We start from the raw sequence: 22828 nt of genomic DNA, 5'->3' as shown, positions 1-22828 counted from the left end.
TAAAAAATTTAAGTTTCTAGCTCGTATAGGTTTGAGCTCGCTCTGTTTGGCAAATCTGGAAACTTTGTATTTTGTACAGTGTTAAGGTTAGCACCCTAAAAGTGAGCTTGTGACTTACAGATACTACAGTTAAAATGTTGCAGTTGGGCGCTACAGACTGCATATTACTCATTTACGGCAAAACGCCGACAGCTCCAAAAAGTGTAAAACATAATCTTTTTTTTTATTTCATACTAGTTCCTTCTTCTAAAGTTGTAGATCTAGAAAATATAATTAGTGAGTTACTATCAATTTCCTCTATCGATGTACCATTTAACGTTACTATAGACTAGGTGCGTGAAAAATTGAGCAAACCTACATCCTACACATATATAATTAGAAAATAGAAATGTAAGAATTAAATTTCTGTTGTCCCTCTCTTACTTGTTGCCAATGTTGCGTATTAAAGTCTGTTTCTGAAATACCAACTTTTTTCATGCTGTAGCATGTTATCGCAACAAGCAATTTTACAACTAACGAGCTTAAAGTTGCCTATGCATCTTGAATATTAAAACAACAAGAAATACGTGGCAAATTTTATACAAATTCAGTCTCAAGGCCCAAAAAATAAAAATAGAACACCTTCACTGATGTACATTCCTAGAGACACCTCATTAATAGTCGGGGTTTTACTTGTAACCACTTTAGTAATCTATTTAAGAATGGTACTCATTAATCCCAAAAAATCCTCCATTGCTGTCTAAAGTTGTAGTGTGTTAAAAGCTACTCGCACCGCTCGTCCTCTATGACGTTGTGTTAGTCCTCGTCCTTGAACTGCTAAATCTCCAAGATTAATTGTGGTTATTACTGGAATTACTTTATTAGTTATTTTCCTGCAAACGATCTCAGAGATAATCCAACCAAACTTTGACTTTTTGCTAAATAGTCCATCAATAACCATTGTATAACTTTCGAAAATATATGGGAAGCCATCTGCACCGACAATCATACAAATCCGACTGGGTTTGCTTAAATTGCGATTGGCAAGCAAGTATTTCTCCTGTTTCTCTTCCGTTTTGACATTGAACAACTTGCTTGGTAATTTTTTTGTTTTTCTTATGTATCAGCAATGCTTGAAAGCGTTTTGCGTGTCAAGTCAAGTCAATGCACATGCTGCTCAATTTGAACTAAGCCTTTTTATAGAGCAAGTCTTAAGAATTAACTAGGTTCGTCAGAAACCAATAGCCATACTGTGACCAGTAGTCTGTCTCTTCTGTTTATTATGAATTAGTTAATTTTTTTTCTGTCTTGTGGTTCTTCATGTAGAAGAGTGTCGCAAAGCTGATATGTTTATGATCGTGTGCAACTAGCAAAATTATGTAGTCCTAATTAGAGCATACTTCAATGATTCCCAAAACGTGTTCTAGCTTTTTTTTACTTCTCGTGTCTTGTAAAGCTACATCGTCATAATAAAATGTAAGCAAAGATGGGACTCGCAACTTATCCAATTTCCGTTTTCGAATGAGTTTATTAATATGCCGTATGCTGTGTAAGACTTGCTTCGAACTTTTAGTTAAGACTGTATGGGTCCAAAATGTGATTTAAAGGCTTGATGAATCCTGTACTGATCTCTCTGATCCACTTAAAAGATGTCTAACCACACTTTTTTTCTCCGTGCAATCATATTTTAATATGGTTGAGCTTTTTTGCATCACATACATCTGTCATAAGATGTTTTGTTTCCTTCAACAGCATTTAAAACGTCTGTTGCTCTTTTGATCGTCATAGAAATTTGGCAAATCCAGCTTTGGAGTTTCTGGTTTCCATTCATAGCAATCTTAATTGGTTTATACGCCTGATTACTTTGAACTTTTGCCATTGTTGACTTGAAGATATTTATTGTCCATAGCGCCCAATTTTCGCAGAGCCCTATGCAAGTTTTTAATATTTGGGGTGTACTCTTGGAAACATTATTCGTCGCGTTTGTTTTAATCAGACTTTTCAAAGTATTTATGGTTGAATGTTAGTGATTATCTTTTTTTCCATAGCTCATCCGGTTTACTACATGCGTTCTTGTAATGAATACAGAGGTATTGGATATTTTGAATTTTGTATACCTCCCCCACACAAATTCAAAATTAATATATTTGAATTAATAGAGACTATTTACCATAATTATGCTTTCAGAATTGCATTAAGAAATATAAAATTCTAGGAGAAAAGGTATTCAACAATTAATTTTTTGAACAACGCATACACGCACATACATCGGAATGCACGATCGCTCTCTCTCTCTCTCTTAATATGCAGCAGCTGCGCTTGGGCTATGCAGTATCGCCTATACAATGTGGTTCTTCTAATTTCCGGGTTTTTAGCGAGTCCTGTGAATATTTACGGCGAGATAATTATACTCAGGTAAAATGCAGGTTAAACTCTAAAAATAATTTGGAAGTTAGTGACGAATTATTTTGTATTGTATAAAGGGGTAAGTGGTTTTATTCATTCACATTAAATTTTACGTATAACTCATATGTACGTGTTGTATTAGCTGCGATTTATTCCGTTCGGTGTATGTACCTTGCAATTATTAGTCAATCGGTATGTTGCGAATAATTTATATAGCGCTTGGTGAAATCCTGATTATAAATGAAAAGGGTTTTTTTGCGCCATGTGCTAAAAGATTTTGGGTGTTTTATATCAATAATTACTTACTGGTGCCCAATAGACAAATCGAGATTGCTCGACTATTATATACCCTAAACTCTGCGAATATGTGATATACCAATTATTCTACGCTTATCTTAATTCGTATCATTAGCCCCACTGAACAGCAAAATGTCATATATGATTATTACAAAACTAATGCATTAATGTATTTTTAGGGAAAACTTTTTTCTCACATGTGAGCCAATGGACATAATCTATATACAAATTTATATAATAAACGACATCCAAAACTCAACTGATCGATAGCTTCTTAAAATTCGCTTGCACCATCCCCACACCAAACAGAAATAACATAGATATTGTATCTTGAAATATTTTATCAGCTTTTTCAGCATACCGAAATAAATGGTTTATGTTCATGGAACAGAATTCTCAAGCAACATCTTCGAAGATTACTGTAACCAGTATGACAGCCAATATTATACAAATTCATTCCAGCAGACATATAGCAACTACCCTTAGAGTGCATAATTCAGCCCTTATCGAGATCTACAGAATGATCACAACCATAACGAAAAACCAAACCAAATAATTAAATACGAAAAAATCTTATCCGATACAATCCTTACAAAGAATAATGCTGTACTCATCTACAATATGTACGCTTTTCAAACTGTTCACTGGACTAACAACGAATACTTACGAAAACTAAATTACTTTCAATTACAACTACTTCAAGTTATTTCTGTAACTCAACAAATACAGACTAGAGACACTCAATTTCCAATCCGCTTAGATTCGGACTATTTCGAAAGATAAGCATATAAAGCATAGCTTTGTAAGCTATTTATATTTGTAAAGAGTTTGCGGTCATTCGTTCCAAATTCTCTATATTCCATTTACGAATTGACAATCCAACAAAACTTAAATTTTAAGAATTTGGGGGAATTTGGAGCCGGTATCCAAAATCCAACAAAAATCAAAATTGCATAAAATATACATAAAACTAAATTCAAAATTTGGATCTAGCTCTTAAGACGCTCGAGATATAATTTATTTACTGCATTTCAATAATGTTTTTATTCGATAACAATTAAATGCGAATAGTTATCGAATATTTGAAACAAACTTGACCTGCGCGTGCTAAACACGGACCTACAAAGAAAATTTCAAGTCTCTAGCTCTTATAGAGGCTGAGATCCACGCGTTCACACATACGGACAGACGGACGGACAGACAGACGGACAGGGCTCAATCGACTCGGCTTGTCGTCCTGATCAAGAATAAATATACTTTATGAATATATATACTCAATGGGATCAGGGTATAAAAAACAACACCAACTAATTGTTTTATTTATTAAATACTTATGGTTTTGTCTGCTAGCATAACTTATATTTACGTGCTTATCTCAGCTTGGTAGGTCTTAACGGAATGCTCATTATTTGCGATCAAAACTCAAATATACCCAAGCGTTAATGGTTTGTTCAACATTCCGTTAAATTGAAATTAAACGTATAAGATGTTGATTTAAGCGTTATCCAACTCTCATTTTCATGATCTATTTATTTATTTATCATATTAACGGAACGATTTGTAAAGAAAATGTTTTACTAAAACATGGATATTATATAGTCTTAATAATTATAAAAAATGTGGCTCAATCATATCAACATCCGGCGGGTCAGATATTCCCGAATTCACAGGTAAGTAAGATTGTGATATTGTTTAACTATATTTAAATGTGTTCATGACAATATGTGTAAAACTTTTAAGTGTAACTATAAGAAACAATAAAATAAATAAAAATAAAAACAATAAGTAAGAAACGCTGGAACTATAAAAAATTTAAGTTTCTAGCTCGTATAGGTTTGAGCTCGCTCTGTTTGGCAAATCTGGAAACTTTGTATTTTGTACAGTGTTAAGGTTAGCACCCTAAAAGTGAGCTTGTGACTTACAGATACTACAGTTAAAATGTTGCAGTTGGGCGCTACAGACTGCATATTACTCATTTACGGCAAAACGCCGACAGCTCCAAAAAGTGTAAAACATAATCTTTTTTTTTATTTCATACTAGTTCCTTCTTCTAAAGTTGTAGATCTAGAAAATATAATTAGTGAGTTACTATCAATTTCCTCTATCGATGTACCATTTAACGTTACTATAGACTAGGTGCGTGAAAAATTGAGCAAACCTACATCCTACACATATATAATTAGAAAATAGAAATGTAAGAATTAAATTTCTGTTGTCCCTCTCTTACTTGTTGCCAATGTTGCGTATTAAAGTCTGTTTCTGAAATACCAACTTTTTTCATGCTGTAGCATGTTATCGCAACAAGCAATTTTACAACTAACGAGCTTAAAGTTGCCTATGCATCTTGAATATTAAAACAACAAGAAATACGTGGCAAATTTTATACAAATTCAGTCTCAAGGCCCAAAAAATAAAAATAGAACACCTTCACTGATGTACATTCCTAGAGACACCTCATTAATAGTCGGGGTTTTACTTGTAACCACTTTAGTAATCTATTTAAGAATGGTACTCATTAATCCCAAAAAATCCTCCATTGCTGTCTAAAGTTGTAATGTGTTAAAAGCTACTCGCACCGCTCGTCCTCTATGACGTTGTGTTAGTCCTCGTCCTTGAACTGCTAAATCTCCAAGATTAATTGTGGTTATTACTGGAATTACTTTATTAGTTATTTTCCTGCAAACGATCTCAGAGATAATCCAACCAAACTTTGACTTTTTGCTAAATAGTCCATCAATAACCATTGTATAACTTTCGAAAATATATGGGAAGCCATCTGCACCGACAATCATACAAATCCGACTGGGTTTGCTTAAATTGCGATTGGCAAGCAAGTATTTCTCCTGTTTCTCTTCCGTTTTGACATTGAACAACTTGCTTGGTAATTTTTTTGTTTTTCTTATGTATCAGCAATGCTTGAAAGCGTTTTGCGTGTCAAGTCAAGTCAATGCACATGCTGCTCAATTTGAACTAAGCCTTTTTATAGAGCAAGTCTTAAGAATTAACTAGGTTCGTCAGAAACCAATAGCCATACTGTGACCAGTAGTCTGTCTCTTCTGTTTATTATGAATTAGTTAATTTTTTTTTCTGTCTTGTGGTTCTTCATGTAGAAGAGTGTCGCAAAGCTGATATGTTTATGATCGTGTGCAACTAGCAAAATTATGTAGTCCTAATTAGAGCATACTTCAATGATTCCCAAAACGTGTTCTAGCTTTTTTTTACTTCTCGTGTCTTGTAAAGCTACATCGTCATAATAAAATGTAAGCAAAGATGGGACTCGCAACTTATCCAATTTCCGTTTTCGAATGAGTTTATTAATATGCCGTATGCTGTGTAAGACTTGCTTCGAACTTTTAGTTAAGACTGTATGGGTCCAAAATGTGATTTAAAGGCTTGATGAATCCTGTACTGATCTCTCTGATCCACTTAAAAGATGTCTAACCACACTTTTTTTCTCCGTGCAATCATATTTTAATATGGTTGAGCTTTTTTGCATCACATACATCTGTCATAAGATGTTTTGTTTCCTTCAACAGCATTTAAAACGTCTGTTGCTCTTTTGATCGTCATAGAAATTTGGCAAATCCAGCTTTGGAGTTTCTGGTTTCCATTCATAGCAATCTTAATTGGTTTATACGCCTGATTACTTTGAACTTTTGCCATTGTTGACTTGAAGATATTTATTGTCCATAGCGCCCAATTTTCGCAGAGCCCTATGCAAGTTTTTAATATTTGGGGTGTACTCTTGGAAACATTATTCGTCGCGTTTGTTTTAATCAGACTTTTCAAAGTATTTATGGTTGAATGTTAGTGATTATCTTTTTTTCCATAGCTCATCCGGTTTACTACATGCGTTCTTGTAATGAATACAGAGGTATTGGATATTTTGAATTTTGTATACCTCCCCCACACAAATTCAAAATTAATATATTTGAATTAATAGAGACTATTTACCATAATTATGCTTTCAGAATTGCATTAAGAAAGATAAAATTCTAGGAGAAAAGGTATTCAACAATTAATTTTTTGAACAACGCATACACGCACATACATCGGAATGCACGATCGCTCTCTCTCTCTCTCTCTTAATATGCAGCAGCTGCGCTTGGGCCATGCAGTATCGCCTATACAATGTGGTTCTTCTAATTTCCGGGTTTTTAGCGAGTCCTGTGAATATTTACGGCGAGATAATTATACTCAGGTAAAATGCAGGTTAAACTCTAAAAATAATTTGGAAGTTAGTGACGAATTATTTTGTATTGTATAAAGGGGTAAGTGGTTTTATTCATTCACATTAAATTTTACGTATAACTCATATGTACGTGTTGTATTAGCTGCGATTTATTCCGTTCGGTGTATGTACCTTGCAATTATTAGTCAATCGGTATGTTGCGAATAATTTATATAGCGCTTGGTGAAATCCTGATTATAAATGAAAAGGGTTTTTTTGCGCCATGTGCTAAAAGATTTTGGGTGTTTTATATCAATAATTACTTACTGGTGCCCAATAGACAAATCGAGATTGCTCGACTATTATATACCCTAAACTCTGCGAATATGTGATATACCAATTATTCTACGCTTATCTTAATTCGTATCATTAGCCCCACTGAACAGCAAAATGTCATATATGATTATTACAAAACTAATGCATTAATGTATTTTTAGGGAAAACTTTTTTCTCACATGTGAGCCAATGGACATAATCTATATACAAATTTATATAATAAACGACATCCAAAACTCAACTGATCGATAGCTTCTTAAAATTCGCTTGCACCATCCCCACACCAAACAGAAATAACATAGATATTGTATCTTGAAACATTTTATCAGCTTTTTCAGCATACCGAAATAAATGGTTTATGTTCATGGAACAGAATTCTCAAGCAACATCTTCGAAGATTACTGTAACCAGTATGACAGCCAATATTAAACAAATTCGTTCCAGCAGACATATAGCAACTACCCTTAGAGTGCATAATTCAGCCCTTATCGAGATCTACAGAATGATCACAACCATAACGAAAAACCAAACCAAATAATTAAATACGAAAAAATCTTATCCGATACAATCCTTACAAAGAATAATGCTGTACTCATCTACAATATGTACGCTTTTCAAACTGTTCACTGGACTAACAACGAATACTTACGAAAACTAAATTACTTTCAATTACAACTACTTCAAGTTATTTCTGTAACTCAACAAATACAGACTAGAGACACTCAATTTCCAATCCGCTTAGATTCGGACTATTTCGAAAGATAAGCATATAAAGCATAGCTTTGTAAGCTATTTATATTTGTAAAGAGTTTGCGGTCATTCGTTCCAAATTCTCTATATTCCATTTACGAATTGATGTTATTAAGTCTTGTATTCTCCGGCTCGAAGGACCAATTTTGATACACTTGATGTGGTGATGTTCAGTTCTGTAATTATCTTTATTCGTTTGAGTTAAGGTTCTTACACTCGTGCTCATGCGTATTTCATCCCTTAAATCTGGCTTATCTATTGCTGAGTGTGTAAGCCTTATCGTTGGTATGTCTAATTTTAGATTCTAAACATGTAATTTGATCTTTTCCTATTGCATTGCGTGCTAGTCGTTGAGTGCGTTAAGAATCCTAAAATCTAGTATGTTCATGCCAGAACATCTTGCTGTCATCGGCGTAATCATGATCAACCGGCGCTCGTAGATCGAGCATAAATGAGACGTTCAATTAACGCAGACATTCATGGCTATTTATTATGTATACATATAAATATTTTATGCAATTCCAATTAAAAATAAAAAACATTTTAATATTTGGCTTTGTCGGAGTCTGCACTTTATTTAAACTTAAAAAAAAATAGGCTTAAGAATTTTCAGCCTTAAGATGACTGAAGATTAAATTTTCATACTTTGTTATTTATAGCTAGTTGTGTGTGCGTTAGTAACGTTTTGTGGGATGATTTATTGGCCCAGTTTGTTAGTAGTTCACTGGTGTTATCGCAAATGCTTGTTTGTTTACTAAAGTCACCAAGCTTTGGCTTATGGTTAAATGCGTGTGCATATATATGAAGTCTCTGATATATGATTTTCCCATCTTTTAAAAAACTCTTGTTCCCTGGTTGGTATAGTAAAGGATTTTGTTCATAGTATTTAGAAGTTATATTTCTTCTATTGGTGTTTCTTGTTCGGTTTTAGTATACTTAATAAAAAATGTTTGTGGTATTGTGTCAATCGTATAGATTAAGTACATCGATATACATATGCAAGTTATTATAAATGTGGATATTGGTTATTGTTATAGTTGTATATATGTCGTAGCATATTTATTAAATTAAACATCTCAGCATTAAATATGTCTTTGTCGTAATTTTTATTTAAGAGTGACTTAAGCTTCGCAATTAAGCCCAGACCATGCATACAGAGGATCAGCACGTGTTTTCTTTTTCATTTCTTTTACTCTAATACATTGTCGGAACGAGGCTACGCAAGACAAACAAATCTGTTGGGCTCATAAAATGGTTCGAGTACTTATAAGTTCGCTCATTTACTAAAGAATCAAAAAAATATTGATCGCCTCCTAGGATATGTACCTCGAGGTGGGACCTTCCGCAAAACATTATTGCTAATCCGAAATCTACTATACATAGCTTTGTTAGCGTACAGCGTTGCTTTGTCATATAGTGCGCTCTTACTTATATTTTCATTCGCAATTTTTTTTTAAAAGTTACATAGAACTTAGGTACGAAAACAGATAGACAAAAAATTTTTGTTTTTTTATTAAATTTATTATTTCGAATCTCAACAGTATTGTTTTATTACAATTATATATATTTATATTTATACAATTATATTTCGCTATAGAATGATTGATAATTATACCTTAAAACCATTATTGAAAAGTACGTAACATGTAGCAGAAGACGAGGCATCTTAGCCCTGTCCGTTCATAGGAACGTTTCAATCTCAGAACTTATAAGAACTAATGACTTTAATTTTTTGTTGGTATGTTTATAGAACGCGCGCTTAGTTTGTCTTAAATAATCGATACCTATTTACGATTCATGTTTAAAAACATGATCAAAACACAGTTATTAAATTATATCTCGTACGGCTTATGAGCTTATGCCTCCAAATTTTGTATTTAGTTTTATATATATTTTATACAATTTTGATTTTGTCAATATCTTGGATACTGGCTCCAAGTTTCCTCGAATTCTTTAAACTTAAGTTTAGTTGGAAATAGAGTCAATATATAAAGGTGTTTGAATTTTTACTTAGCTGACAAGTTCGCCGATAGAATATGTAAACCATATACTGACAATTTAAATAAAATCAGTTAAGTAAATCAGAATTTATTAAACAAATTGTTTGGTCAATTTGCAAAAGCACGTGGCAAGCAGCTTAAAGCGTACGCATTTTTTCTGTGCATATGCGCACATACATTTTAATGCGTGCATTCTTCTCTAAGCTCTGTGTGTAATGCCAGGTGACGATCGGTAGGATTTTATTTGTTTTGTTTTTAGTGCTCAATAGAAGCCATGGAAAATATTAAAAAATAAAGATTGGATTTGGTTTAGGGTATCTTAAATCTTGTTATTTGTTAAATTTGAAGTTTCGGTGTTGGTAGAGTTGCTGCGTATTGATTAGGAGATGTTGGCTTGAGTCTTTGTGTCCTACAGTTTTTTATGTTTTGTATCTAAGTTATAGAAAATATAAAAATTTGTAGATTGGACGGAGTTCAGGTTACCTCATAGTTGGGCCTATGTGACTGGATCTATTTTATTTGTTAGTTCTGTCAAACTTGTTATTTAAATTTTGTAATCCAATCTCAAAAATTTGTATACGTTTATGCCTAATACTAAGCTATGGAGTGTATTTTATAACGCAATTCGGATGGAGTTGTCTCCAAGTCGGGCACCCCCTAGACTAGAGCTTTCTTACGTGCTATTTTATTTACGAGCACTTTTAGTGAGATTGTCAGTTCTGAATTTTCTGGCTTTTTTGTTCACATATCAAGTTAATGTTATGTTAGGCCCATATATAAGTTATGTCTTTGCAGTGATGTTCGATCAGTCCAGAGGATTTTGACGGAAATCGGCAATTAATAATTATAGCTCGGATAGAATTCATGGTTTACTATCCTACCGACTGCGCCATATATATTGTCTAATCAATCAAATATACATGTTAGGAAAACCCACATTATTCGGGTCTCATTATTTACAATGTTGATAATTTCAAGTGGACTGCGATTGAGCACCGACTAGCATACGAGTATCCTTAATACATTAAGCCATGGCGTATAGAGCCATAAAGAAAACGTTTGCTCAAATTATCTGTGAAAAACCATGGCAACAGGTAATTTATGTATAAGATTAGGGAGGTTTATTGGTAAGAATGTTCTCTCTTTGTTCTTCGGAGCGATGATAGTTAAATAATGTTTATGTAAACAAGTCGGATCTTAATCTTTCTTTAAATTGAAAAATTTGTTTAGGTTCTCCACGCTCGGAAAATCACTAAAAATACTAATATTCTTAAGATAGTATTTATAGCCCTTCATTGGTGACATTGATCGTGGATTGACATTTGTGGGAAGTTCTGATTGGCTGCGGATAATATTGAGTATTTGGCTGTTTAAGAAATGAGAGTTGATGCATTTCACCAAGATTCAGTTTTGCTAATTGTTTGGATAAGCCGCTAACATTAAAAAAAAGTAAAAAAGCTCTAAATACGATGCCCGTCTAGGAGATACTCTGATACCAAACAGATCGTTTTTAAATGTACTCCATAGCTTACATCTAGAATAACCTTATAAAATTGTTCGAGCTCGCAGTTTCCGAAAGAAATTACATGTTTGTCAAAAAAAGAAGGAAAGCCGGCATCAATGCCACAGGACTCAGCAACGCGCATACCCTCGACTTAGATCTCCACTTCATGTTTGTAAAACGAAGAAGAAAAAAGCCGATGACGCCAGAAATTGAACTCTCCGTCCCTGACTTGTCGAGATATAAATGCGGGCACTTTGAAAATAGGAATTTAATAATAGTTTTGTGAAAAGTAGGTAATAGGCAGAAGAAGGCGTGGCATACCATAAAGTTTACTTATCATAAAGTATATATATTTCTTAATAGGATTACAAGCTCTATCGATCTAGTTATATCCCTCTGTCATTCCATGTAAAAGCAGGAATTTTGTAAAACACACAAGCTGAAGAAATTTTAAATACATATTATTGTATACCAAATGGTGCAAAAGTTTATCTTTTTGTTGCGATAACTCATTCCTTACAATCGATAATCATTTAATTTAGTTCTTTAGCTTAGCGTGAATTATGGAATTTGCAAATATTTATTTCCAATATTATTATCACTTTCAAAAAATTTTATTAAAATGTCTATCTGGAAGAAGGAATTAAGTAATTAAGTAAAGCCCATATAGCGGATAACGTGACTATGCGCGTACTTGCGCTGTTCTCTGTATATAAATGGAGCGTAGTAAAATTGGCATAATCACAAAAATATATATTATATATCTGCGAGAATAGGGAACGTGGAAAACGGCAAATATCTATATCTTGTAATGTTTGAGAGATTATTCGCTCATTGAGTTACTATTGACTTCCTCTCCGGATGGACAAAAAATATTTTATGCCCGCTCGAGCCGTGAGCGAGTAGGTTGCAATTAGTGGCGCCTAGTTTGTATATTCTCTAGGTTTTTTTCTTTGGATTGTGGTATTAACTGAATTCTTTGTTTTTGCATCTCGAAATCCTAAAATTTTAATCCACTTGGTATTCTGAACCCTGGGTCATATTCCAATCGGTCTACGTTTATTTTATACTTAAGTGCATAGCAACCAACACATACAAACGCACATATAAGCTCAACAGTTATAATATTTGTACTTATTCAGGAAAAAAAGTTTAGTTCTTTTTTTTTAACCGTTTTTTTAACATGCGAAGCGGATATGCATTTTTGTATCCATACATATATACATAGAATTAGTTTGTTAAGAAAACGTAATCATGTATTTTAATTCCCATTACATTAAGAAAGTTACTTTGTAAGCTGTGGCATATTTTTATGATTGTTTTATTCATAAATATCCCAACGTAGCATATGTCTTCACAAATGTTCCATCATTGGTGCTAACGTTTCTATAATAATAGGACTTGAGCGTTAGATCAAAAATATTTTATAATATAAATGTGAAATACTTACTCATCTTCCCAGGGACATACTGCGTTATGTTCGGCTTCATCAGTTGTTGTTTGCGCGGAGGTGGTAGGCTTTTCATTCATTTTATCTCGTTCATCAAATGAGCTAAGCTTCTTAACTGTAGCATTGCGATTTTTACGCCGACGACAAACGTCATCGTTACTTAATACAGGCGTTAGTGGTCTAGCCGCTGCAGACTCATTAACGGGTTCTTCATCCACTATATCGACTTCCAGTACAGCGAGCGGTGCCATAGAAGGCACTGGCGTCGGTGCTGGCGGTGTATATCCTAGATATCTCTCTGTTTCTATAATATCATAGTCGAAAACTACGTCTTTACTTCCAAAATGCGTGCCTTCTTGATACTCATCAGTAGTGGGCGATAACTCAACATCTGCATTTTCCTGAATATGATACTCAACATTTGCTTCTACAGTTAACTGCGCTGCGCTGATTTTTATCTTTGAAACGATTCCTAACTCTTCTTTGCTACACATATAAGAATTTTTTGTAGTACCACTGTTGTAGACGGAAGACTCGATTAGTTCAATTTTAACTTCTTTTACTACATCTAAGTCTGATTTAAGCTGACGGTCAATTTTTACTGAAGGTGCGGTTGCAATGGCACAAAGCTGAGGGCCGCCCTCGTTGTACAATTGCTTCACAGGTATTGTTGAGACCGAGTGTTGCTGCTTGACTGCTGGAGCGCGTATGTCGTAATCCTTCCTTTGTAAAGGAATCTTAGTTGTTTCCGGTAGTCTCGGTAACGATTCTGCCATGGGCAAATTAGAAAAGTCAAATTCAGAAGTCTTACTACTATAATTTGACATCGATTTGCATTCCGCTTCACTGACAACTTGTAGGTCTTCAGTAATAATTCTGCTGCTATCTACACATTGACAATTGGAATTAACGATGGGTAACGTTGAGGTCAAGGAGGAATTCATGGGTGCGATCTGATACTCACACGCACTGCTGAAAAACGCGGAAACAGAAAACAAACAGATATATAAAAAATATTTGGTATTCGTTTTATGAAACGATATTCCAAGTAAAATTGAGTTAAGTATGGAAAATGAATACAAAGAGACAAGTTTTTATTTTCTGAGATTGGGAATTAGGTATAGTGATTTTAGAAAATTGTATGTAATAGGCAGAAGGATTCGTGTCGCACCCCATAAAGTATATGTTGTCGCGTTACTCATATTATTATTGTTCGGCATTGCTTTAGCGCAGCGAGTTTCGAATACGAGTATCCTTAATACTTTAAGCCATGGCGTATAGAGCCATAAAGAAAACGTTTGCTCAAATTATCTGTGAAAAACCATGGCAACAGGTAATTTATGTATAAGATTAGGGAGGTTTATTGGTAAGAATGTTCTCTCTTTGTTCTTCGGAGCGATGATAGTTAAATAATGTTTATGTAAACAAGTCGGATCTTAATCTTTCTTTAAATTGGAAAATTTGTTTAAGTTCTCCACGCTAGGAAAATCACTAAAAATACTAATATTCTTAAGATAGTATTTATAGCCCTTCATTGGTGACATTGATCGTGGATTGACATTTGTGGGAAGTTCTGATTGGCTGCGGATAATATTGAGTATTTGGCTGTTTAAGAAATGAGAGTTGATGCATTTCACCAAGATTCAGTTTTGCTAATTGTTTGGATAAACCGCTAACATTAAAAAAAAAAGTAAAAAAGCTCTTAATACGATGCCCATCTAGGAGATACTCTGATACCCAACTGATCGTTTTTAAATGTACTCCATAGCTTACATCTAGAATAACCTTATAAAATTGTTCGAGCTCGCAGTTTCCGAAAGAAATTACATGTTTGTCAAAAAAAGAAGGAAAGCCGGCATCAATGCCACAGGACTCAGCAACGCGCATCCTCGACTTAGATCTCCACTTCATGTTTGTAAAACGAAGAAGAAAAAAGCCGATGACGCCAGAAATTGAACTCTCCGTCCCTGACTTGTCGAGATATAAAGGCGGGCACTTTGAAAATAGGAATTTAATAATAGTTTTGTGAAATGTAATAGGCAGAAGAAGGCGTGGCATACCATAAAGTTTACTTATCATAAAGTATATATATTTCTTAATAGGATTACAAGCTCTATCGATCTAGTTATATCTCTCTGTCATTCCATGTAAAAGCAGGAATTTTATAAAACACACAAGCTGAAGAAATTTTAAATACATATTATTGTATACCAAATGGTGCAAAAGTTTATCTTTTTGTTGCGATAACTCATTCCTTACAATCGATAATCATTTAATTTAGTTCTTTAGCTTAGCGTGAATTAATTATGGAATTTGCAAATATTTATTTCCAATATTATTATCACTTTCAAAAAATTTTATTAAAATGTCTATCTCGAAGAAGGAATTAAGTAATTAAGTAAAGCCCATATAGCGGATAACGTGACTATGCGCGTGCTTGCGCTGTTCTCTGTATATAAAAGGAGCGTAGTAAAATTGGCATAATCACAAAAATATATATTATATATCTGCGAGAATAGGGAACGTGGAAAACGGCAAATATCTATATCTTGTAATGTTTGAGAGATTATTCGCTCATTGAGTTACTATTGACTTCCTCTCCGGATGGACAAAAAATATTTTATGCCCGCTCAAGCCGTGAGCGAGTAGGTTGCAATTAGTAGCGCCTAATTCTTATATTCTTATGGGTTTTTTTCTTTGGATTGTGGATTAACTGAATTTCTCTGTTTTTGCATCTCGAAATCCTAAAATTTTAATCCACTTGGTATTCTGAACCCTGGGTCATATTCCAATCAGTCTACGTTTATTTTATACTTAAGTACATAGCAACCAACACATACAAACGCACATATAAGCTCAACAGTTGTAATATTTGTACTTATTCAGGAAAAAAAGTTTAGTTCTTTTTTTTTAACCGTTTTTATTTAACATGCGAAGCGGATATGCATTTTTGTATCCATACATATATACATAAAATTAGTTTTCTAAGAAAACGTAATCATGTATTTTAATTCCCATTACATTAAGAAAGTTACTTTGTAAGCTGTGGCATATTTTTATGATGGTTCATAAATATTCATAAATATCCCAACGTAGCATATGTCTTCACAAATGTTCCATCATTGGTGCTAACGTTTCTATAATAATAGGACTTGAGCGTTAGATCAAAAATATTTTATAATATAAATGTGAAATACTTACTCATCTTCCCAGGGACATACTGCGTTATGTTCGGCTTCATCAGTTGTTGTTTGCGCGGAGGTGGTAGGCTTTTCATTCATTTTATCTCGTTCATCAAATGAGCTAAGCTTCTTAACTGTAGCATTGCGTTTTTTACGCCGACGACAAACGTCATCGTTACTTAATGCAGGCGTTAGTGGTCTAGCCGCTGCAGACTCATTACCGGGTTCTTCATCCACTATATCGACTTCCAGTACAGCGAGCGGTGCCAAAGAAGGCACTGGCGTCGGTGCTGGCGGTGTATATCCTAGATATCTCTCTGTTTCTATAATATCATAGTCGAAAACTACGTCTTTACTTCCAAAATGCGTGCCTTCTTGATACTCATCAGTAGTGGGCGATAACTCAACATCTGCATTTTCTTGAATATGATACTCAACATTTGCTTCTACAGTTAACTGCGCTGCGCTGATTTTTATCTTTGAAACGATTCCTAACTCTTCTTTGCTACATATATAAGAATTTTATGTAGTACCACTGTTGTTGTAGACGGAAGACTCGATTAGTTCAATTTTAACTTCTTTTACTACATCTAAGTCTGATTTAAGCTGACGATCAATTTTTACTGAAGGTGCGGTTGCAATGGCGCAAAGCTGAGGGCCGCCCTCGTTGTACAATTGCTTCACAGGTATTGTTGAGACCGAGTGTTGCTGCTTGACTGCTGGAGCGAGTATTTCGTAATCCTTCCTTTGTAAAGGAATCTTGGTTGTTTCCGGTAGTCTCGGTAACGATTCTGCCATGGGCAAATTAGAAAAGTCAAATTCAGAAGTCTTACTACTATAATTTGACATCGATTTGCATTCCGCTTCACTGACAACTTGTAGGTCTTCAGTAATAATTCTGCTGCTATCTACACATTGACAATTGGAATTAACGATGGGTAACGTTGAGGTCAAGGAGGAATTCATGGGTGCGATCTGATACTCACACGCACTGCTGAAAAACGCGGAAACAGAAAACAAACAGATATATAAAAAATATTTGGTATTCGTTTTATGAAACGATATTCCAAGTAAAATTGAGTTAAGTATGGAAAATGAATACAAAGAGACAAGTTTTTATTTTCTGAGATTGGGAATTAGGTATAGTGATTTTAGAAAATTGTATGTAATGGGATTCGTGTCGCACCCCATAAAGTATATGTTGTCGCGTTACTCATATTATTATTGTTCGGCATTGCTTTAGCGCAGCGAGTTTCGAATACGAGTATCCTTAATACTTTAAGCCATGGCGTATAGAGCCATAAAGAAAACGTTTGCTCAAATTATCTGTGAAAAACCATGGCAACAGGTAATTTATGTATAAGATTAGGGAGGTTTATTGGTAAGAATGTTCTCTCTTTGTTCTTCGGAGCGATGATAGTTAAATAATGTTTATGTAAACAAGTCGGATCTTAATCTTTCTTTAAATTGAAAAATTTGTTTAGGTTCTCCACGCTCGGAAAATCACTAAAAATACTAATATTCTTAAGATAGTATTTATAGCCCTTCATTGGTGACATTGATCGTGGATTGACATTTGTGGGAAGTTCTGATTGGCTGCGGATAATATTGAGTATTTGGCTGTTTAAGAAATGAGAGTTGATGCATTTCACCAAGATTCAGTTTTGCTAATTGTTTGGATAAACCGCTAACATTAAAAAAAGTAAAAAGCTCTAAATACGATGCCCGTCTAGGAGATACTCTGATACCCAACAGATCGTTTGTCAAAAAAAGGAGGAAAGCCGGCATCAATGCCACAGGACTCAGCAACGCGCATACCCTCGACTTAGATCTCCACTTCATGTTTGTAAAACGAAGAAGAAAAAAGCCGATGACGCCAGAAATTGAACTCTCCGTCACTTTACTTGTCGAGATATAAAGGCGGGCAGTTTGAAAATAGGAATTTAATAATAGTTTTGTGAAAAGTATGTAATAGGCAGAAGAAGGCGTGGCATACCATAAAGTTTACTTATCATAAAGTATATATATTTCTTAATAGGATTACAAGCTCTATCGATCTAGTTATATCTCTCTGTCATTCCGTGTAAAAGCAGGAATTTTGTAAAACACACAAGCTGTAGAAATTTTAAATACATATTATTGTATACCAAATGGTGCAAAAGTTTATCTTTTTGTTGCGATAACTCATTCCTTACTATCGATAATCATTTAATTTAGTTCTTTAGCTTAGCGTGAATTAATTATCGAATTTGCAAATATTTATTTCCAATATTATTATTATCACTTTCAAAAAATTTTATTAAAACGTCTATTTGGAAGAAGGAATTAAGTAATTAAGTAAAGCCCATATAGCGGATAACGTGACTATGCGCGTGCTTGCGCTGTTCTCTGTATATAAAAGGAGCGTAGTAAAATTGGCATAATCACAAAAATATATATTATATATCTGCGTGAATAGGGAACGTGGAAAACGGCAAATATCTATATCTTGTAATGTTTGAGAGATTATTCGCTTATTGAGTTACTATTGACTTCCTCTCCTGATGGACCAAAAATATTTTATGCCCGCTCGAGCCGTGAGCGAGTAGGTTGCAATTAGTGGCGCCTAGTTTGTATATTCTCTAGGTTTTTTTCTTTGGATTGTGGTATTAACTGAATTCTCTGTTTTTGCATCTCGAAATCCTAAAATTTTAATCCACTTGGTATTCTGAACCCTGGGTCATATTCCAATCAGTCTACGTTTATTTTATACTTAAGTACATAGCAACCAACACATACAAACGCACATATAAGCTCAACAGTTGTAATATTTGTACTTATTCAGGAAAAAAAGTTTAGTTCTTTTTTTTTAACCGTTTTTATTTAACATGCGAAGCGGATATGCATTTTTGTATCCATACATATATACATAAAATTAGTTTGTTAAGAAAACGTAATAATGTATTTTAATTCCCATTACATTAAGAAAGTTACTTTGTAAGCTGTGGCATATTTTTATGATGGTTCATAAATATTCATAAATATCCCAACGTAGCATATGTCTTCACAAATGTTCCATCATTGGTGCTAACGTTTCTATAATAATAGGACTTGAGCGTTAGATCAAAAATATTTTATAATATAAATGTGAAATACTTACTCATCTTCCCAGGGACATACTGCGTTATGTTCGGCTTCATCAGTTGTTGTTTGCGCGGAGGTGGTAGGCTTTTCATTCATTTTATCTCGTTCATCAAATGAGCTAAGCTTCTTAACTGTAGCATTGCGTTTTTTACGCCGACGACAAACGTCATCGTTACTTAATGCAGGCGTTAGTGGTCTAGCCGCTGCAGACTCATTAACGGGTTCTTCATCCACTATATCGACTTCCAGTACAGCGAGCGGTGCCATAGAAGGCACTGGCGTCGGTGCTGGCGGTGTATATCCTAGATATCTCTCTGTTTCTATAATATCATAGTCGAAAACTACGTCTTTACTTCCAAAATGCGTGCCTTCTTGATACTCATCAGTAGTGGGCGATAACTCAACATCTGCATTTTCCTGAATATGATACTCAACATTTGCTTCTACAGTTAACTGCGCTGCGCTGATTTTTATCTTTGAAACGATTCCTAACTCTTCTTTGCTACACATATAAGAATTTTTTGTAGTACCACTGTTGTAGACGGAAGACTCGATTAGTTCAATTTTAACTTCTTTTACTACATCTAAGTCTGATTTAAGCTGACGATCAATTTTTACTGAAGGTGCGGTTGCAATGGCGCAAAGCTGAGGGCCGCCCTCGTTGTACAATTGCTTCACAGGTATTGTTGAGACCGAGTGTTGCTGCTTGACTGCTGGAGCGAGTATTTCGTAATCCTCCCTTTGTAAAGGAATCTTGGTTGTTTCCGGTAGTCTCGGTAACGATTCTGCCATGGGCAAATTAGAAAAGTCAAATTCAGAAGTCTTACTACTATAATTTGACATCGATTTGCATTCCGCTTCACTGACAACTTGTAGGTCTTCAGTAATAGTTCTGCTGCTATCTACACATTGACAATTGGAATTAACGATGGGTAACGTTGAGGTCAAGGAGGAATTGATGGGTGCGATCTGATACTCACACGCACTGCTGAAAAACGCGGAAACAGAAAACAAACAGATATATAAAAAATATTTGGTATTCGTTTTATGAACCGATATTCCAAGTAAAATTGAGTTAAGTATGGAAAATGAATACAAAGAGACAAGTTTTTATTTTCTGAGATTGGGAATTAGGTATAGTGATTTTAGAAAATTGTATGTAATAGGCAGAAGGATTCGTGTCGCACCCCATAAAGTATATGTTGTCGCGTTACTTATATTATTATTGTTCGGCATTGCTTTAGCGCAGCGAGTTTCGAATACATTAAGATCTCAAATGCAACTGAACTGTGTCAGTCTCTTATTCATTGTGTCTTCCATCGAACCACGCTCGGCGACAGCTTCTGTAGCTGTCGCCTCGCCAAAACGGGACATTACCAAACTACAAAACACAGGCAACCAATCACATTATGTTGCAATTATGTTTCTACGAAAATGCTCGAAGACGCACCAATATATACATATGTAGTGTGACCTTCAAACATATTACCAGCACGCGCCTACAAGGCGCCTATACATTTCAACTACCTAGTCTCCGACATACTCATACATACAGTCTGTCAAGAAACACTTTACACAGTGGAAAAAATCTCAATTTTTTGACTTTATGTAAAAAAATAAAGAGTTTTTGTTTAATTTAACTAATTTTTTTTAATGGTTACCTGTTTAATAGGTATTTTTAAATCAAATTATAGAAAACAGAAACAAAAACAATAATGGTGAAACTTAAAAAACAACAAAAACTTAGATTACTCATATTTTACACTGTCAAGAAACTCTTTACACATTTTGTTCTCTTCATCTGTTTTGCTCTGATTCTAAGAAATAACGGGGCTTTACCGTTAACTATGCCTTTAGAATCTGTCTATGCATCTCTATTTTTGTGTTTATTTTTCACTTTGTGCGAAATTTGGCTGAGTACACATATAAAAGCAATACAAATTTTGATTAATAATGCCCGGAAAGAGATTAAGCTTCGATGTTGTCCAATTGATCTTCTACAATCGGCAGTTGGGCAAATCAGTTCCAGAATTAGTGGAAATGTTTTCTGTGTCAAGAAAAACCATATACAACGTTCTCAGTCGCGCGGAAATGAGGGAAGACTTGAGGCAAAGGGTGTGGGTGGCCGAAAAAAAAAGATATCTGATCGGGCAAGCCGCCTTATGATGCGAAAGATCAAATCAAATCCCCAAATCTCGACCAGAACTCTTGCCAAGGAGCTCAAAGAAGAGTGTGGTGTGGATGTGTCCCACGAAACGATCCGTCAGGCTATTCTACGGCATGGGTATTCTTCGAAAGTGGCACGTAAGAAACCCTTGCTGTCGTCGACAAATGTGGAAAAGCGCTTCTGTTTTGCTCTTACTATGCTTAGGCACCCAGAGGAGTATTGAAAGGACGTTATATTTTGCGACGAGACCAAAATAATGTTGTATTACAACGAAGGTCCGCCCAAAGTATGGCGAAAGGTCTCTAAAGCTTACGACAAAGCGAATATCATTCCAACAGTCAAATTTGGAAAGCTGTCGGTTATGGTTTGGGCCTGCATTTCCAGCCAAGGAGTCGGTGAATTGGTATTCATTGAAAACACAATGAATGCCGAGCAATATTTTTTAACCAAATTTGGCTTTATTAGTGAAAATCGGCCAACTTTTAAATTTTACCAAGACAACGATCCAAAACATAAGGAGTATAATGTACGTAATTGGTTGCTTTACAACTGCGGAAAGGTCTTGGATACACCACCCCAAAGCCCAGATCTCAACCCAATCGAACATGCGTGGTCTTATTTAAAGCAAAAGGTTGGAAAAAGGAATCCAACCAACCGTGGACAGCTAAAAGCTTTCGTACTGGAAGAGTGGCAGAAGATACCCCTAGAGTATATTCAAAACTTGGTCAACTCAATGAAAAGAAGACTCCAACATGTACAGAATGCTAAGGGGGGCCATACTAAATATTAAGTATTTCAAAATTAGTTATAATTAGTTTTACATTTTAAATTTAGAACAATATATAAGAAGTGTGTAAAGAGTTTCTTGACAGTGTAAAATATGAGTAATCTAAGTTTTTGTTGTTTTTTAAGTTTCACCATTATTGTTTTTGTTTCTGTTTTCTATAATTTGATTTAAAAATACCTATTAAACAGTTAACCATTAAAAAAAATTAGTTAAATTAAACAAAAACTCTTTATTTTTTTACATAAAGTCAAAAAATTGAGATTTTTTCCACTGTGTAAAGTGTTTCTTGACAGACTGTATGTATATAAAAAAAGATATCATGTCATTTCGTTATTATCGATAAGCGTAAGTTAAATATCCATAAAAATAGAAGCATCTGATTTCTGATGAGATGACCTCTAATAATAAGAATAATAAAAATGGCACGTCTTCGCAGGGTTTACGGTATTTCTAAGTCGAGCAGTCTCGACTAGAGCGCCCATACTTGTTCTACGCTGATCCCATTAAAAATGGGAAATCAGGGTATAATGGTTTTGTGCAAATGTATGTAACAGGCAGAAGGAGGCGTGGCAGACCCCATAAAGTATATATATTCTTGATCAGGACGACAAGCCGAGTCGATTGAGCCCTGTCCGTCTGTCTGTGCGTCCGTCTGTCCGTATGTGTGAACGCGTGG

The 22828-nt window shown here is 34.6% G+C and overlaps 3 protein-coding genes across 10 annotated transcripts in view; all 3 read right to left on the bottom strand.

Moving 5' to 3' along the window:
- Positions 1 to 12768: 12768 nt before the first annotated feature.
- LOC111599651 lies at positions 12769 to 13474 on the bottom strand. Its single transcript, XM_023315331.2, has 2 exons — positions 12894 to 13474; positions 12769 to 12829 (listed from the first exon to the last, which is right to left on the bottom strand). Exons 1-2 carry the CDS (start codon positions 13385 to 13387, stop codon positions 12769 to 12771), a joined length of 555 nt encoding a protein of 184 aa, XP_023171099.2. The 5' UTR covers positions 13388 to 13474.
- Positions 13475 to 15928: 2454 nt separating this feature from the next.
- Positions 15929 to 16873, bottom strand: LOC115483019. The gene is made up of 3 exons (XM_030223725.1): positions 16609 to 16873; positions 16095 to 16536; positions 15929 to 16030 (listed from the first exon to the last, which is right to left on the bottom strand). Exons 1-3 carry the CDS (start codon positions 16871 to 16873, stop codon positions 15970 to 15972), a joined length of 768 nt encoding a protein of 255 aa, XP_030079585.1. The 3' UTR covers positions 15929 to 15969.
- A 153-nt stretch (positions 16874 to 17026) lies between these two features.
- Positions 17027 to 22828, bottom strand: part of LOC111598378 (regulator of G-protein signaling 7) — a 53969-nt gene continuing 48167 nt past the window's right edge. For 5 of the 8 annotated variants that reach the window (XM_030223727.1, XM_030223726.1, XM_030223729.1 and 2 more), the window contains 3 exons: positions 19215 to 20186; positions 19049 to 19150; positions 17027 to 17069 (listed from right to left, as the gene is read on the bottom strand). In XM_030223727.1, the coding sequence (XP_030079587.1) occupies positions 19090 to 19150; positions 19215 to 20186 (1033 nt within the window). In that variant the 3' untranslated portion in view covers positions 17027 to 17069; positions 19049 to 19089. The remainder of the gene's footprint in view (positions 17070 to 19048; positions 19151 to 19214; positions 20187 to 22828) is intronic. The other 3 variants (XM_030223733.1, XM_030223732.1, XM_030223731.1) reach the window with 3 other exon arrangements.

Source organism: Drosophila hydei, unplaced genomic scaffold (genome assembly GCF_003285905.1).
Source record: "Drosophila hydei strain 15085-1641.00,03,60 unplaced genomic scaffold, DhydRS2 tig00000271-arrow-arrow-pilon, whole genome shotgun sequence".
NCBI lineage: Eukaryota > Metazoa > Arthropoda > Insecta > Diptera > Drosophilidae > Drosophila > Drosophila hydei.
The sequence above is the reverse complement of the archived record's forward strand: the minus strand, read 5'-3'. Positions and strand labels throughout refer to the sequence as shown.